The sequence below is a fragment of the Limanda limanda genome, chromosome 5, assembly GCF_963576545.1.
Source record: "Limanda limanda chromosome 5, fLimLim1.1, whole genome shotgun sequence".
Classification (NCBI taxonomy): Eukaryota; Metazoa; Chordata; class Actinopteri; order Pleuronectiformes; family Pleuronectidae; genus Limanda; species Limanda limanda.
This window is the reverse complement of record NC_083640.1, coordinates 22,150,534-22,167,814: the sequence shown is the minus strand read 5'-3', so window position 1 is coordinate 22,167,814 and position 17,281 is coordinate 22,150,534. Positions and strand designations below refer to the sequence as shown.

The following is a 17,281-nucleotide window of genomic DNA, read 5'->3' as shown; positions in this document are numbered from 1 at the left end:
TTGATAGTTGACACAATGTATTATTATATATTCACTGTGAACCACACGTTAACAGGGGACACATCACGGGATCATCCAAGTAAGCATGGTTCTTCCTCTGGTGACCATGACTAATCAAAACAGTGGGCCAGCTGACCAATCAGACCAGACTTGGTTTAATCAGGAGGCCTTAAAGAGACAGGAGCTGAAATCAAGTGTATCAGAGAGGGGGTGAAAATAGGAGGTGCAGCAATGGACAGTCTGAGGAAAGTGATGTGTTGTTTTTGAACATTAGAGCTTGTAAACATTTTCAAGTAATAACAAACTATGAACCTGAATATGAGCAGAATATGGCTCATTTAATTGTTAAAATCTTTGCAAATCACTTAGATCATCTGTCTTTTTTATTTTGGACATTTCATGTGAAATTACACTTTACATTAAAGGCGGTGTTGGGAAAGTATCAACATATTCACTAACAATTAGATCTGGGCCAACTTTAGTTACACAGGCTCCAGTTTCATGAGGATTTCTCGGCTTCTTATTGGTGAACACTGTGTAGCGATCACTCTTCTCCCAGGAGGAGCTTTGTCTCTGCAGGAGGAGCTGATAGTCGCCGACCACCTCCTCCACCCTGCTGTAGTCCTCTGGTATGTTCTCCTCTCGCGTCTGAACATCCTCGCAGCCATGGACTCTGTCTTTATGGAGGATGAGAATTTTGTCACCGTTCACCTCCTTCACTCTGGTGTAGTCCACCTCATTCACATCCACCTCCTGCGTGTTCTTATGTCTGTGAATATCCACGTAACCGCAGATTGAGAGAACACTGCTCTCAGCAGGGTCGCAGCTCGACCACGTCTGATCTGCGGCCTCTGGCAGTGTCTCCTTTTTAAATAAACCCACTCCTGAGAGAGACGCATTGCTGTTTGCAAAGTTATTTATTTCATGCTTTCTTTCCTCGGCCTTCTCCCTGTCCATTTGGCTCAGGGACAGCTCCTTGCAGTGGGTTTCAAAGTCTAAGAGGAGGCCAGCAGCAATAGTCAAACTTTTCTTCCTCTTTTGAGAACTGTACGAGTCTGGCAGACGCACGTCATCAGACACGATTAAATACTCCTCACTCTCGTCCTTCCAGGCCGACACAGAAGGAAAGGTCTGGTTGTTGATCAGGGCGTTGTTGACATCTTCAGGTCGCCCCTTCTGGAAGAATTAGTGAAGGGTCATTCAGCAGATTGTTAACAGACAGCAGAGTAATTTGGCCATTTTGAGAATAATGTTGTAATTGAGATAAAAAGTCATATTACAAGTTTATCCCCGATAATGTGGTGCTGATGAGCCAAATGATCATGTATTTCATTATTTGTGAAGTATAACTTAACAAGATGCTTGTTTTAATTAAGGTCACAGACTTATCTTCTTATACTAACATTGTAACATAGCGTCAAATTACGACCTCCATCTTGTAAAATCATGACTTTCTTTCTCGTAAAATAAGGACTTTCCAGGGTCTAGATTCTGGATATGATGGTTAAGAAGTACAGCTTCAGTATTACCTTGAGAAGATGAACATCAATTCCTCGTATCTTTGGACCAGGAACAGGGGGCAGAAGACACTGCTTCACACTGAGTAACAAAGAAAGTGAGTCAGATTATCCTCATCTCCCTGATTTCACACAAAGACGTAAATCATTCTTTGCAGGAGATACATACTATTTCCTCTTCATGACCAAGACACACAGTGTTAGAAATGGAACTGTAGAGAGGCTGGAGAGCAATATCCAGAATGGTTTCTCACTCTGAGGATCTACACAAGAAAAGAATGGAACATATGTTTTTTTATTGATGGAAATTATCAGTTGCTGTTTGCTGTAAAAAGCCAGAATAAGGTCTGAAACGTACAGTTAAAGGTTTTCACAGAGGAAGAGTTGCTCCACTCGCTCCAGGAGCTGTGGTCTAACCTGCAGCGAACCTGAACCACGTACGTCACCTCGGGCTCGATGCTGTACAGGTTGAATTGGGTTTGTGTTCCTGACGTGTACTCCTGGAGAAAGATAGAACATCCAATGTTCACCTTGTACCAATGTTAGGCCAACAGACTGTATAAAAAGATGGAAAATATGACGGCTCCCCAACAAAGTCAGAGACCAGTCACATCATTTCAGTATTATTATTATAGCTGATTTCTTCAAACACACGCTCATGTTTCGGTTGCTTATACAAACTTAACTTGATGTGAACAAATTAGACCGACAAATCAGGATTACTTCAAATAAACATTAAAATGACAATGATTTTATTGTATAAACACACATACTCTTGTTGTTCTTTCCTGCACAAAACAAAAACCACGTGCCGTGTTTCTCACCTTCCACTCGTTGCTGTTCTCTTGTTTAAATCTGAGCTCATATTTAATGGTGACCCATCCTGACTTGGTGTCTGTGTTTTGGGGACTCTCCCACCGCACGTGGAGATACGGGTTGTCCTCCCTCTTCATCACCCGCAGGCTGATGTTTCCAGGAGCGTCCGGCATCACTGTCAGGAGGGGACACAACAAGACAGTGCACAGCAGTGCTTTGAGCTGAATGCTTTTATCCACACACTAACATGCTGATGAGGGCTGCACATGTGAGCATGCAAAATGTCACATCACAGGGTGTGCACAGTCAAATAAGGCAAATCAACCAAAACATTAAAACTACAGCTTATTTTGAGCTTATTACAAAAGGGAACATTTGCACAAATCTCATTTCCCATTGTTAATAACAGAAGACTATCTGATATAACATAATTAACCAACATCATTTAACAACCAGGGCAGAGTCTGCATGGAAAGAAAATATAGCATGAGCTGTTGTTGGTGTCCCAGGAAAGGTCAAAGGGTCATAGAAGACATTTAGATTCATATCAATCCATCCAATCGTTTTTGGAGACATTTCAGTCATGAAATTGGTTTTTAAGAGCCCAGAACAAACAACAGTGGTTTTAAATATTTGTTTTCAGAGAATGTTTAGATCCCTCTCCCTGCAGTTACTATTTTCTCACAAGACTCACTTTCCAAATGTACTGTAGATACAGCACATGTTCAAATGCCCCTATAACCAAACAAGAGGTGTGAAATCCGATCCAAGACTTTACCCAAGGTTTACACTAGGCACAAACCAGTTCCGCCTCATTCTGTTCGGGTTTTCATTTGTGCCTCACGTCTGTCCGTCAGTATTTTTCCATTCCTTACTAAGCAGAAGAAAAACTGCACAATAAATACAACTGTGCCAATAATTAGCTCCATTCGATGCAGGTGCTTTTAAGCTGTTTTAACTTCTACTCTAACAAATACACAGACTGAGTGGTGATCAATGGTTAAAAGTGTCTCACTGACATAAGACACTGATGAGCTCAGCACTGATTCTCCATTATCCTCCAGGAATCTGTCTCCATGTCATTCTTTGTTTGTTCTTCGATTTTATTGACAATCTCTCTCGACTTCGCAGCCTGTTTCTTACCTCCGTCAAGGACCTAATGTTTTCACCCCTGTCCATTTGTCTGTTGGTTTGATTGTAAGCAAGATTACAGAGAAACTTTTGGACGGATTACTGTGAACCTTGGCTGAAAGGATGTGATACGAGTCAGGAAAGCAACCGTTCAATCTCGGTGAAGATCCGGAGGGAGGAAATTGTTTTGGATCACTTTAGAATAACGAGACATAGCATTTTCTTTCGACATTTTCACTGTTTTCCCAGGGAAGAGTTAACGGATCTTGATGAAAAAAAATCAGGCACATTTAAGGACCTGCTATATATGAATGTGTGCAGTTTGGTGCAGCTTGATTTAATCTGAGGGGACTACTGGGCCTTGGTGCAGGAATGCATCATTAAACTGCCCTTGCTGTGATATCAGCTATGATGTCAGTCTTGATTCCGTGATGTAAAATAATTATCTGTTTATTCATATTCTATGTTTTTATAATATCGCAGGAAAAGACCCAAGGAGTATTACAAGAAGAAGGTAGATGAACTGAAATCTTTGCTACTTACCAATCTCCATGACATCAATCTTAAAGGGGTCTGAAGTGGCGTTCCCTAATGCATTGGAGGCCACAACTGTCAGATAATAATCCACCCAGATGGAGGTGTGGACTTTGTCAAAGAAGCAGGAGTTCTTCCCTGCAGTGAGGTAGTCAGGACACTCGTGTGTTCCCTCCAGTCTGTAGGGAGACAAAACAAGTCCTTCACTGACCAGGAGGTGGATGAACACAGCTCAGGAAGGACAAGAGCATCTTTCACAGAGATGTAACTAAACTTTATTTTCATTTTTATGTATTAATAAGACCAATTATCAAATAGCCATGAGTGGTTCTGTGAGGCACAGGTAACTGCTGAAACTGACATGCTGGTGATTAGGAGGTACTGCATACTGTGAGGGTAAAGGTAATGTTATTAGTTACATAGTGGAGGGGAATGACAATATCAAATCCAAAAGTTTAGTTCAGATATTTTTGTCTGGACCAAAGTAATGAAACAACAGTCGTACATAGTCGTCCTCAAAATGTCTTTCACCGTCAGTGTTGGCCTTTTGCCCTCAGGCCGGGTCGAGTGGGGGTCACACAGGTGAAGTGTTTGAAATGTGCAGCTTCACTTCCAAAGCAACAAAAAAATCGTGCAAAGCTGACTGAGCACAAGTGTGTGAACAAGGGAGCTGGTAGTTTTCCACCGACTCTTTTAAAGCAGCAGCAGCTTTACTGCCACTCAGCGTGGGCGATAAACCTGCGTGAGATTTACTGGGTCACCAGTAGTTAATGTGCACACTATACTGTCATTAAAATCCTGGTTGGATTCCAGCTTGGCACCTTTGTTGTTCCTCTCTCTCTCACCTTCCTTGTGTTGCTGCTGTTGAAAATGTCAAAAACTAATCTTCTAATTAATATGAAATCAAAACGGCACAAAACCTGGTGACTGGACCGACCTTTCTCTCTCATAGAGGAAGCGATGCGTAGTGGGCAGCCCCCCGTCAGAGCCCGGCTCCCACCAGCAGGTAAATGTCTCCTTCTCAGGGGACCTGCAGCCGAGGAGGACCGGTTTCCCTGGTGGAGACATGCCTGGCAACACATGCGACAAACAAGCATCAGCTCCCTAGGAGTGACACGATAAAAAAACAAAAAGCACGGTGACACTATGATTCAGACATTCACTTGGTAAAGGGCTGGTTTGCTCACATGCTGACCTTCAGCAGGATTGAACAAAGCAGAGACTTTTATTTTGGTTTATTTACATAGGTTCTAAGACACGTGTTGTCCAACCAGGGTGAGGGAGGCAAAAAGGAAATTTGTGTAAATTTCAAATATTTACAGCTGGCACGGCTCCTCTGAATTTATGTTTTTCATGTCACATGCAAACACATCTAAACTTTGCCTTTGCTTGTTTTTCAATGAAGCTCTTTGTGGCCAAAAGAGAACTGGAAAATAAAAAAACATCCTAAGAAGTTTTTATCTATAAATCAATGTTTAACAACTGAGTAAAACTATTTTTTTCTGTGTATTTAATATACAATTAGTGGCAATCATGTGGATATATAAATAGCGTCATTCAAGACTTTGAACTTACTGTTGGACTCAACAGCTGCAGACAGCAGCAAGAGCAGAGCCAACCCGAGATCTGTCCTCATCCTGGCACAACCCTTTCACTTCCTGTGCCCTGTAACACAAAGTGACATCACAGCGCGAGGTCAACGAGGGCTCGCCTGCGACTTGTTTTCACCTCAAACAGGAGCAGGCAGCGTGAAAGAACAACAAACATAACCAATGATCATTTTCACATTTTGTAGCCAACACATACACGCCAGCTGTGGCCGTCCCATGCTGGTGGAACATGATTTACTGTTAGAATGATGATAGAATCAACATGAACGTTTATAATGTGTCTGTCAGCACCTTATGATCCTGTCAGTGGATTTTATCAGAGAAAGAACCTTAGAGGAGACACAGTTAGCGTCAGAGGGTCGAGTGAACAGAGACTCATGAGAGTCAGAGGTCAGACTGGAGCTGTTGCTTTCAAAAAGAAAATGGATTGACCAGAACAGGTCAGACAATGTGAACAGTTGTGTTTGGCAGGAGGATGGCGTAACTCAGCTTCTCGGCTATAAGAGGCTCGACTGCTTCAAAGTCCTCTGCAGCTCTTCCGCAGGAATTTGGACTCGATGAGAATGTATTGATTTCCTCAGAGTGAGCAGTCTGCAGATTCCTGATTGGTTCACATTGATGAGTCGTGGATCAGCTGCACACAGACAGAGTAGAACTGCAGTGCAATTTCCATAAGGAGGCTGACGTCTAATTTAAGTATTTTTGCTTTGTAAATTCTCATTAAATATATGGTTTCGTAGATTGGAGAAAGTGATGAAACCTGCATATATAGAGACCTTTTAAAGTGACAGTTATTATTTTAGTTATTGTCTGTCCTTCAAATACATTAAACTAAGCATAAAGTATTTGATTACATCCTGTGACCTACATATGCATACCTATATTATATCTACACTGACCTGCGCACACACACACACACACACACACACACACACACACACACACACACACACACACACACACACACTAAAATGAAATTAAAACTCCACAGTGATTTCATGAGCATATAATAAGTTTACTGCAAGGACAGTAAAATGTATTTGACAAAATTAGAATACAGGAAATAGAAATGAGATAAAACCGAACCTGTAGAGATCACTCACCTCACAGCGGCTTAGGACGGGGGTCAACCTCTTCTCCTACATCTAGCATGATGTTGACGCATCCACAGGAGGAAAAGTAGAATCCTTCAGTCACAGTGATCTCCTCAGACCTCCTCTCAACCTGAACACCTCCTCAGACCTCCTCACACCTGAGCACAGGTGAGTCTGAGGCTCAGGTGTTCATGTGAGGAAGAGGAGTCATGGATAGGGGAGGGGTTTCTTTTGACGTCACTATGTGTCACTTGAGAAACAGCCAAAGAGTGCAGCCGAGACAAGATGTCTTACTTCAACAGGATTAGCCAGATAAGGAAAATCATTATCATTATCTACTCACAAGTTCAACTATAATAAACAACTGGCGACCACCAAATAAAACCACAACCTGCCTCCATGCTGCTCCTGTGACTCGACTGGAAACTGCCACATTTACACCATGTTTATGGTGATTTATGACTAAATATCCTCTGATATCCTCAAACAAGGATAATGAGTGCATTTTAAAGTTTTCTGTGAACTATCCCTTTAAAGTTCACCTACAGTGAATCATCTTGACACACGTATCCCCCGCAGTGGGCGTGTCCGGGTCGCTTGGTTCCAGGAAGTAAACTTTTTGGAGTTTTGTTGAAGTTGAGGCTGTCGTGCAGCAGTGAACCACGCGCGAGAGCGTCCGGTCTGATGGTGACCTCCCCCCCTCCCAGCTTCCGGTCATCATGTCGGACTCCTCGGACAGATCCACGAAGATCCTCCTGCTGAGGGAGCCGCTGGTGAAGAAGCTGTGCGACGTGTTGGACAAATCCTGCGACCGGGGATGGCGACGACTCGGAGAGATCGTTGGTGTCGAGAGGCGACTCCGAGTCAGGTGCGATGGAAATGAGACACTGTGGGGGGGGGGGGGGGGTTGAGGAGAGGGAGAGGGGTGGTTGAAGAGAGGGAGAGAGGGGAGGTTGAGGAGAGAGAGAGAGAGAGGGGAGGTTGAGGAGAGAGAGGGGGGGAGGTTGAGGATAGAGAGAGGGGAGGTTGAGGAGAGAGAGGGGGGGAGGTTGAGGAGAGAGAGAGAGAAAGGGAGAGAGAGGTGTTGAGAGAGAGAGAGGTGTTGAGAGAGAGAGAGGGGGGGGGTTGAGGAGAGAGGGAGAGGTTGAGGAGAGAGAGGGGTGGTTGAGGAGAGAGAGAGGGGTGGTTGAGGAGAGGGAGAGAGAGAGGGGAGGTTGAGGAGAGAGAGTGAGAGAGAGAGGGGAGGTTGAGGAGAGAGAGTGAGAGAGAGAGAGAGAGAGACCAGGAACAGTTGTGCACCATCAGGTTTCATAATAGTAAATGATTTTGAACAATAAATAAATCTAAATTTGTCTGATTTAAAAACACTGAATGTCTGGATGTAGCCTGTATATGAAACACTATATATTTACACTCATCATTATTAAGCTACGTGTGTGAATCAGGATCTACTCTGTGGTTAAGTTTTTGTTTTAATAAAGTGCTTTTCTAGTCTGTTGATGACCAATCAAAGATCTTTACATTACAGTTTAACATGCACACACACATTCACACAGTGCATCTATTAGCCGCACTTTGTTGGTCTGGCAATTGGGGGTTCAGCATCTTGGCCAAGGACCCTTCGGAACCCTGGGGATCGAACTGCCGACCTTCAGGTTGCAGGACGACCGCTCTTCCCCCTCAGCCACAGTCGCCCCTGAGTGTATAATCATCTTTACTGACGACCTGAGTTGATTGAGCTTCTTGTGTCTGAAACCTGTGCCCCCCCCGGCTCTCTGCAGCCCTGACGACATGGAGGTGTGCTCCCTGAAGGTGCTGGAGCTGGAGGGCAGCCCCAGCCGCATGCTGCTGAGGCTGATGGGCGAGCGAGGCTGCACCACGGGGCAGCTGATGGACTACCTCCAGACTCTGGGCAACTCAGAGGCTGTGCAATGCCTGAAGCCATCAGGTAGAGTTTGATGTTTTCCTACACTTGACATCTATTGCACTTCTGTCCGTCCTGGGAGAGGGATCCCTCACATGTGGCTCTCTCTGAGGTGTCTACGTATTTTTACCTGTTAAAAGGGTTTTTAGTAGTTTGTCCTGACTCTTGCTGAGGGTTAAGGACAGACGATGTCACACCATGTTAAAGCCCTCCCTATGAGACAAAATGTGATTTGTGAATATGGGCTATACAATTTGATTGATTGATTGATTGATTGATTGATTGATTGATTGATTGATTGATTGTAGAGCAGAACAACCCCTGGATCTGGTATTGTGTTGTCAGGCAGATGTTTGTTCTCTGTGATATCAGATTAAAAGAGAATCCATGAGTCATTTACAGAATATAAATTATTTGAGATTTTTCCCGGTTATTGCCTTTCCTAAAGTGCCACATGCTCAGATCTGAATTTTGTATCTTGAATCTTAGTTTTTGAATTAGGGGCTTAAATCTTGAGATTGGAAGTTGTTCACTGAAACAGAGCAATTCATATTTTGTTATTGCACAACTTGCAAGTCAAATATCAGTCTGTGGTATTTGAAAAGCATTCAGGAGTGGTTGCATTTCAAAATGTGTTGTTCAGTTTCTGAGGTCATTCAAAATTATTGGGACGGCGATTTGTTTGAAAGTCTCTTTCGATGTTCAGCCTTGCAGATTCTCATCCAGCCCCAGTCAGTGGCTCTCACATCAGGACACAACCTGCGGCTCAGCAGTCACGCTGTGGGCAAAGCTCCAGTACAGTACCAGTGGTTCAAGAGTAAGGAAGAGGTGAGAGACACACACACACACACACACACACACACACACACACACACACACACACACACACACACATACACACACATACACACACAGTGGAGGGTTGGAAAGACGAGAGGTTGTTGAACGATGCTGTCTGAATCATTCTAGAAGTAAAGTCATTGTAAACTGGGGCTCATGCAGGATTGATCTTTATTTTAAGGGTAAGGTTCTTTTGTATCGTGTCCTTGCCGTACACCAGTATCCCTGATATTTATGTGGTAAATATGATTCACATTTTCACAATGTCAGGTGCCAAACAGCTTCTCTCCAGACCTTGTGATAAGTCCGGTCCATCTGAAGGACGCTGGCTTTTACATCTGCAGGGTCAACTGTGGAGATACCTTTGAGTTCAGCCAGTGGGCCCAGGTGGACGTCCTGAGTGTCACCCTGCCTTACGGTAAGATAGGTCAAGTTTTGCTTTGTGACTGCCGAATATGTTTACTACTGTCGACACACACACACAATGATGTCTCCCTCTCCCTCCAGCACCGGGGCAGAGCTATCAATCCTTGGAGGGCCGGCTGAAGCTGGTGATCCAGCCTCAGTCCCAGCAGCTGCATGTCGGGGAAACCCTCCAGCTGGAGTGTGGCGCCGTGGGACGCCCGATCCCTCGATACCAGTGGCACAGAAACGGAGTTCCGATCCTCAACGCCACAAAGAGGAAGCTCACGGTGAGGATTTGTGTTCATATTGTCCATATTGCAAAAACGTCTTCATTGTGTCAGACCTTTAAAGACATAACCTGTTTTGTTACGAGACATTCAACTTAGTCGCTGATGGCTCGCTGTGTGTTTCAGGTTCCTCGTGTGACGCAGGATCACAATGGCAGGTATCGCTGTGAGATCAGCAGCGGCAGCTCCGAGCGAATGTGGACCAATGAAGTCGACGTGGTCACAGGTATGTCAAACTGCTGTGTCATTGTTACAGCTCAATCGAAGCAGCTCTGTTGTCATCATGTCTGAGTGACTGTTTGCTCTGTTCTCGGCTGAAAGCACCGAGGATATCTGTCCAGTTTTCAGGGGCAATGGAGTGCTCTGAAGGTAGAGTTGAAAGACCTGGGTAGTAAATGGCAATTGAATAACAATACGCTGGTGTAAGGTGCATGCAAATGTCAATCATAACTTTTACTTAGGCACTAACAAGCACAATGTTCACAGGGTTTATCTCCAGGTGTCACATGCATGATTTCTAATTTTAGTCTTTTTCAATTAATTCTGTTAAAGTTAAAGGTTGACACTATTCTCTATATTTGTTCCTTTTTGTCAACAAATCCCACGAAAACTACAAACTATCAATAATTTCACAATCTGGTATCAATAAAGTACATCTTTTTAAAACGCATACTAAAAACTACAGTGCCCAGCAGTAGAAAAAAGGTAGGAACCCATGGACTGCCACAGATGGAATAGAGAAGTGGGGAAATATTGAGAGACAGATTAACTCACTGTTGACTTTTCATGGGATTCATTGACAGGAAGGAAAACACAGAATAACACTGGTCTGAATCTGTCGATTTATTTATGGGACGTCTCAATCACTGATGGTGTGAGGCTCACCTTCTCTCTCATCTTCTTTTCCTTAATCAAAAGAGGCTTTTTTTCTCCAACTGCTCATGTTACTTGATGCTGACGTATTCATATGTTTAATTCCTAGATGACTTCTATGCCATTGGAGGAGGTGAGCGTAAAAGTGCTCATCAACTATTTATACATATCTATCCAAACACATGCACTCGTTATGTGATCATTTTGTTGTGTGTTGACTTCAGGTTCTGGTGAATTTTTCCTGAACAGTGTTCCAGACCAACTTTATGGTAAGAGTGCTTCTCACACAAAAGGAAAATGTGATCACTGTGTTCTTAACTGTGTTTTTTTCTTCATATCACAGTTTTACTCTGAGCTGTTTGTGTCTGATACTATTAGTATATTTATATTTTCAAAAAATAAGGATGTGATACTTGTTGCTTTCTTTTTTCTAATCAACTATCACAAACAGTAACTGAAGCCCAACAACAGAATATTGGCAGAAAAATACCATCGAGTTTAATTAATACCTTTCTGTCAAAGTGTCCACCGAAAAGGAACATTTATATATTCACAAAGGTCTGATTATATAAAAAAAAGGTATTAAAACAGGTCAGGTGGCTATAAATGTCACTGTATGTGGTAGTCAGTGCACTGTGACCCACTTCCTTCCTGTGTGTGTAGTGAGTTTACGTAGTTCAGTTTACTATGGGAAGTTGTTTTATGCTAAAGGGGAATTTCTTCTTCACTGTCACATAGATAACAAATCAAATATCATAAAATTTGAGGCGGAGACAAAACACAAAAACACAACCCAGGATCTTTAGCAGATTTTATTAAATAGGCAGTGAAAAAGTCTGTGGAAAGTGATTTTTAGAATACATCTATTTCGTGTTACATATATAAAGAAATGTATTATATATGTATCTATTACAATATTTTAACCAGAATATTGCTGGACACTTCTCTCTTGAATTTGTACTTTGCATTGAACTGTACTTGTCTGCTGCAATAAACACTGGAGACCTTTGAGTAAATTTACATGTTTCGCTGCCGCGTTCGACCCTGTGTGAGTTTCTCTCTCCCATAGTTTGACTTGAACTGTTTTTCTGCCTCCCAGCGACTGACAAAGTGGCCCTGCTGATCGGCAATCTCTCCTACAAGAACCACCCGCAGCTCAAGGCTCCCATGGTGGACGTGTACGACCTCACCAACCTCCTGCGGCAGCTAAACTTCAAGGTGGTCTCGCTGCTGGACCTCACGGAGTCCGAGATGAGAAACGCTGTCGACGAGTTCCTGCTGCTTCTTCACAAGGGAGTCTATGGTGTGTTGGGACTTTTTACTTTCCTCCTGATGGTTCTAGATGTGTAAACGTGTCCAGAAACATTCACAACCCAAAACATTATATGAATTAAAGCTTCATACATCATCAGGACTGATGAACATGTGAAAACTGATACAGAGACAGAGGAAATGGATTTAACCCCCAAATTTGACTATTTTAAACTTAGAAATAAAGAATCTACATAGTGTATACTGCAAATAACTCTGAGTCCATCATAACGTTAAACTCCTGGGTTGTCATTGCCCATCAAACATAGAAAACAAATTCCACGGTTTGTATTACATGAGAGAAATATGGGATATAAAGAAGAAAGTATTTATAAATCCAAATCTTGAAAAGCTTTGAAATGTTGATTTTTCATAGATCCTTGTAAAACCTTTTCTTCCTTCATGAACCATCTATGTAGCCAGAATCCTCCTCTGTAACCAGGTACTGGATTGAAATGAACACCCCCCCTCCCTCTCTCTCTCTCTCTCTGAAGGTCTGCTGTACTACGCTGGTCATGGATATGAGAACTATGGCAACAGTTTCATGGTGCCGGTAGACGCACCGAACCCGTACAGATCGGCCAACTGTTTGTGTGTGCAGAGCATCCTGAAGCTGATGCAGGAGAAGGAGACAGGCCTCAATGTTTTTCTGATGGACATGTGCAGGAAAAGGTGAGTGCTCACTCTTTACTGACAAAAATGAGTCAATTAATTAAGAGAATGATCAGCAGACTAACCACTTAATCATAGAGATGTTATAGATTTATCACCTCGGTTTCATCTCAGAAGTTTATAAATTTATTCATGTTCCAGGAATATTTATGACGAAATCGCTCCTAACATTGTCCTGAGGGTCACGGCCAACATCGTGTTTGGATACGCTACGCAAGTTTGAAACATCATTTAAATAATTATTATACACAACATTTTTTTTTTTTTCTTTTAAAAGAATATCAAATGTTCTTTTCCTCATATTGCTGTGCAGCTGCCAGGATGCCGAAGCCTTTGAGCTGAGCTCCAGTGGCTTCACCAATGGTGTGTTTGTCAAGTTCTTAAAGAAGCGACTGCTGGACGATGAGAAGATCACCGTGGTGCTGGACCGAGTCGCCGAGGGTGAGGAACAGAAACTACATACTGCAACATGAAGTACAACTATAAAGGATCAATATGTTTAATATGTGAATTAGAAAGCGTGTAATCAACAGAACCTTTAAACTGCAACTCAGGCTGCACTTCATCTACAAATATATTTGCGACTGGGAAGATTAGGCTAACATGAAGAAAAATTATTAAATAAGATTTAAACACCAGTGTGCTGTGCTTGCATGTGATGGGATGTGTTTCAGCTTATGTCTGAATAAAGGCTTAAGACTGAACCAAATGTAGCTTTGCCTTATTAATGTCGCACGTGTATCAGCGTGCATGTGGGCTAATGGAGTTTCCTTTTAAATGCAGAGTAAATGGATAAAAACGACTGTAAGATGCCCTGACTATTAAAGTTGGGATAAGGACACTTTGTAAATGAAATTAAAACAACATGCCTCTCACAGTGTGGCACATACTTTTTGGTGGATCCAGGTTCAACTCATGTACTAGAAGTATTGGATATTTTAGGAGGTTTTAAATACAGTAAAAACGTTTGTTGACACAGTGACGAGTGATTGTAAATGTTTCTGTCCAGACATGGGTCAGTTTGATGCTACGAAGGGGAAGCAGGCTCTGGAGATCCGCAGCAGCCTGTCGGAGAGGAGAGCTCTGGCTGATCCTATTCTGCCTGGCGACTGCGCTGATCTTGCTCACGCTCAAAGCCGACAGTGGGCGAAGGCTCACGGTGAGTTTCATTTTAACATATTTGTTTATAATACGTTATCACAATTGTGGGAAGCCTCTATTTGCTTACAGCGGCTCGGTCAGTACGCACATTCAAATGTTGACTCTGCTTAATGTTGACTTAGCACGTAGCGCTCTCTCACATTATATATAATTGCCCACATTGTGTGAGGAACACAATGTTATCACTCCTCGATCAGCTGTTAAATCGTTGCATATAGAAAATAGAAGACATCTGTTCTGGGAAGAGGAAAACAATAATTCTGATAGTTTGGGGATTTTTTTCCGACCTAGAGATTGGAAGCGCTAAAATATATTTAAATACTGTTGACAAATACTACACATACACATTGTAGTGTTTTACCATCAATTAAATGTGTATATACTTACAGCTTAAAACAGAGTGTAACCCCGAAAAAGAAAGAGATTGTTTCTTTTTCAACATTTAAAGTAAATGGCTTATTTAAAAACAATAGACCATTATGAAAACACCAGTTTTTGAACTTTTTGAGTTCTCGAAATGACCGTTTTTGTGTAATTTTCCAGAGCTTCCTGAGAGTATGAGTCTCGACTTTGACTGTGGGGCTCAGATCAAGTTGGGCTTCGCTGCAGAGTTCTCCAACGTGCTCGTCATTTACACTCACATCGTTAAGAAGCCCGAGGACATGTCCTTCTGCCAGGCTCACGTCACTGACTTCTCACAGGTCAGTATGTTGTCATGAACACAGGTTCTCAAACTTTAAAGTGCGGCCTCGGTAGGATTCAGACGTTATGCTACCTGCCTCCTCTCCTCCCTGCAGGACCTTGATGTGGATCCTAAAGAGATGAACAGAGAGACTCCAGAGGAGACAGGGATCTACCTCCTGTCAAGCAGCCTGCCGCAGCACTGTCTCTACACCAGACTCAGCTCACTGCAGAAGCTCAGGGTAAGAGACGGCATTATTATTTAGGCGTATGGTGCTTTCTCAAAGTCGGATGTCTGCACAAACAGAAATAGATTTGTGTTCATCCCTCTGACCTGCCGGCGATAGCCAGTGGCCGGATGCATCATGTTCGTCTGTACGTTCGTATGTTAAGGTCACGGTGGCTCTGCTGGTTGAGCAACTTCCTTCAACTTTTGATCAGTTGAGCTGATCAGATTTCAGTTGTCAAAGGTCACAGTGACCTTATATGAATCTGGAAAACATTGATGTAGACAGAAACTACACTAGTTGACGGAGGCATACAACTACAGTATTTATTGTTCTCAATTTATAAAGAAAAATAAAAGACAACTGTTAAACTCCTCTCAAACACAGGACATCAGATGCATGTCATTAGTTTTGCAGATATTTTCTTTTGAACACTTATATTGGAGAATTTTGTTTTTCAGGGAATTGAAATCTATGTGGCAGTTGTTTTGCTATTCTATGTAGTAGATGTAGAGATAATTCACTCTATAAAACTACAGAGGCTACATGATAAGTCAAGGTATCACCAAATTCACCAGGATTTATCCTCCAGGTTCCTTGACTGTTTGCATAAAGCTTCACAGCATGTTTTTCATCAGTGGAGCGAGAGAGACTGGCTTGGATGGAGCCACTTTAAAAAAAATCGCAGTAGATAAAATGACTCATTAATCCACCTTAACATTACATCAACAATGACCCCATTGTTTTTATTGATACTACTTCTTCTCCTCGCGTGCATCAGGAGGAGCTGGTGTTCACCGTGTGCCTTCAGGGAACCTTCCCAGCCATGGACAACGATCCTGTCCATTGGACCAAAAGCATCAACATTGGGAAGCCACTGATCGCCCGACTGGACCTGCACGGGGCCATGCGCAAGAACAGCTGCCTGCAGACCTGCCTGATGCCCCACAGCCCGTCAAACAGCCCCTGCCACAGCCCCAGGCCTGAACACTGCCTCCACCTCCATCACGGGCTGCTGCAGGCCCAGGACCACAGCCGCCTGTCCCCTCAGCACCCTCATGGTGCAGTGGGAGACTCCTACTATGAAAGTCTTTCCACCTCTCCAGGCAGGATGAGCATCCCTATAGAGGCCAGCGACGACATCAACGAGCTGCACAGTGTGTTTATCAACAGCCTGCAGCTTCAGCAGCAGTGAATCAGCCGCTGGAATATCATTGTTCTCAGAATAGACGCTATAAATAAATCTCAAATATATCTGGAATATTGCTGCTCTTTCTCATGCATACTGGTCAATGGAAAATATTTTTTAGAAAGTTATATTCTTAAACCTTTAACCACTATTTGTATCGACAAGCTGTTAAACTGACGTTATTCTTAGATTTCGATTTTAGAAATACATTTCTACGAAAAGATAAAGAGAGTATCTTCATGAATTGACAAAGGCTATTTTCTTCAGTCGTAGTTTTGTGAATCTTTACAGAGTAAATATTCTCTGTGTGTACGTGTTATTGTCACTGCCCCCTCAGGATGGCAGTATAAGACATTCCCTGCTGCTCCTCTTGACTTCCTTGTTTAGCCGTTACATTTATAAAAATATACTTCTTCTCCTCACTCAACCCTGAAACTTGCTTAAAGAGACTGCATGGTTTTAGCAGCTGGGCAATAAAATAATATCAGTATGATCACAATGCGATTTTCATCAAGCCCAATTCATATTGATCCAATGTGTGCACATTTTGTAAACGCAATGAGGTGGTTTAACACATAATTGATCTGTAAGGTGTTTTTAAGTGTTTCTCATTCTCTGCTTATAAAGACAAGTTTGAAGCTGCAACCTCTACTCAGGAGAAGAAAATCTGTCTTTAAACATAAAACAAATCATATCGTGAAATTTATTGTGATAATTATCCACATCATAATTTTTATTTTGATATAATTTTAGCCGTATCGTCCAGCCCTTCTCTGCTAGTTGGACACTTTAACGAATCCCACAGGTTTGTGAGCACAGGCGTAATATGCCACCCACCGTTCAGAAGTATATTCGTGTGACTCTGTAGCACATGATGAATTAATCTCCTTACATAAGAAACTGAGTCCTGCAGCAGGACGGACCACACACAGACACCTGAACTCTGCCGAAGCTGAAAAGGATTCCAGCTCAACAGCTTTACACACGAGGTGAAGATGATAAATTATTA

The 17,281-nt window shown here is 42.6% G+C and overlaps 2 protein-coding genes across 3 annotated transcripts; one reads left to right on the top strand and one right to left on the bottom strand.

The window, feature by feature from the left end:
- Positions 1–370: 370 nt before the first annotated feature.
- prlrb (prolactin receptor b) lies at positions 371–7,380 on the bottom strand. Of its 2 annotated transcripts, none has more exons than XM_061071383.1 (9): positions 6,712–7,380; positions 5,574–5,663; positions 4,936–5,068; positions 4,008–4,177; positions 2,342–2,508; positions 1,876–2,017; positions 1,687–1,780; positions 1,530–1,599; positions 371–1,176 (listed from the first exon to the last, which is right to left on the bottom strand). In XM_061071383.1, exons 2-9 carry the CDS (start codon positions 5,632–5,634, stop codon positions 415–417), a joined length of 1,599 nt encoding a protein of 532 aa, XP_060927366.1. In that variant the 5' UTR covers positions 5,635–5,663; positions 6,712–7,380; the 3' UTR covers positions 371–414. The 2 variants fall into 2 exon arrangements, with proteins under 2 accessions (XP_060927366.1, XP_060927367.1); XM_061071384.1 differs by having other exon boundaries at positions 371–1,173.
- On the top strand, positions 7,314–16,923 carry malt1 (MALT paracaspase 1). Its single transcript, XM_061071382.1, has 17 exons — positions 7,314–7,570; positions 8,484–8,650; positions 9,333–9,454; positions 9,737–9,884; positions 9,974–10,158; positions 10,285–10,384; positions 10,480–10,527; positions 11,141–11,164; positions 11,256–11,300; positions 12,131–12,334; positions 12,837–13,014; positions 13,156–13,227; positions 13,328–13,455; positions 14,024–14,173; positions 14,719–14,876; positions 14,973–15,098; positions 15,865–16,923. The coding sequence occupies exons 1-17, from the start codon at positions 7,422–7,424 to the stop codon at positions 16,276–16,278; spliced, it is 2,418 nt and encodes an 805-aa protein (XP_060927365.1). The 5' UTR covers positions 7,314–7,421; the 3' UTR covers positions 16,279–16,923.
- The last annotated feature ends 358 nt before the right edge of the window (positions 16,924–17,281 follow it).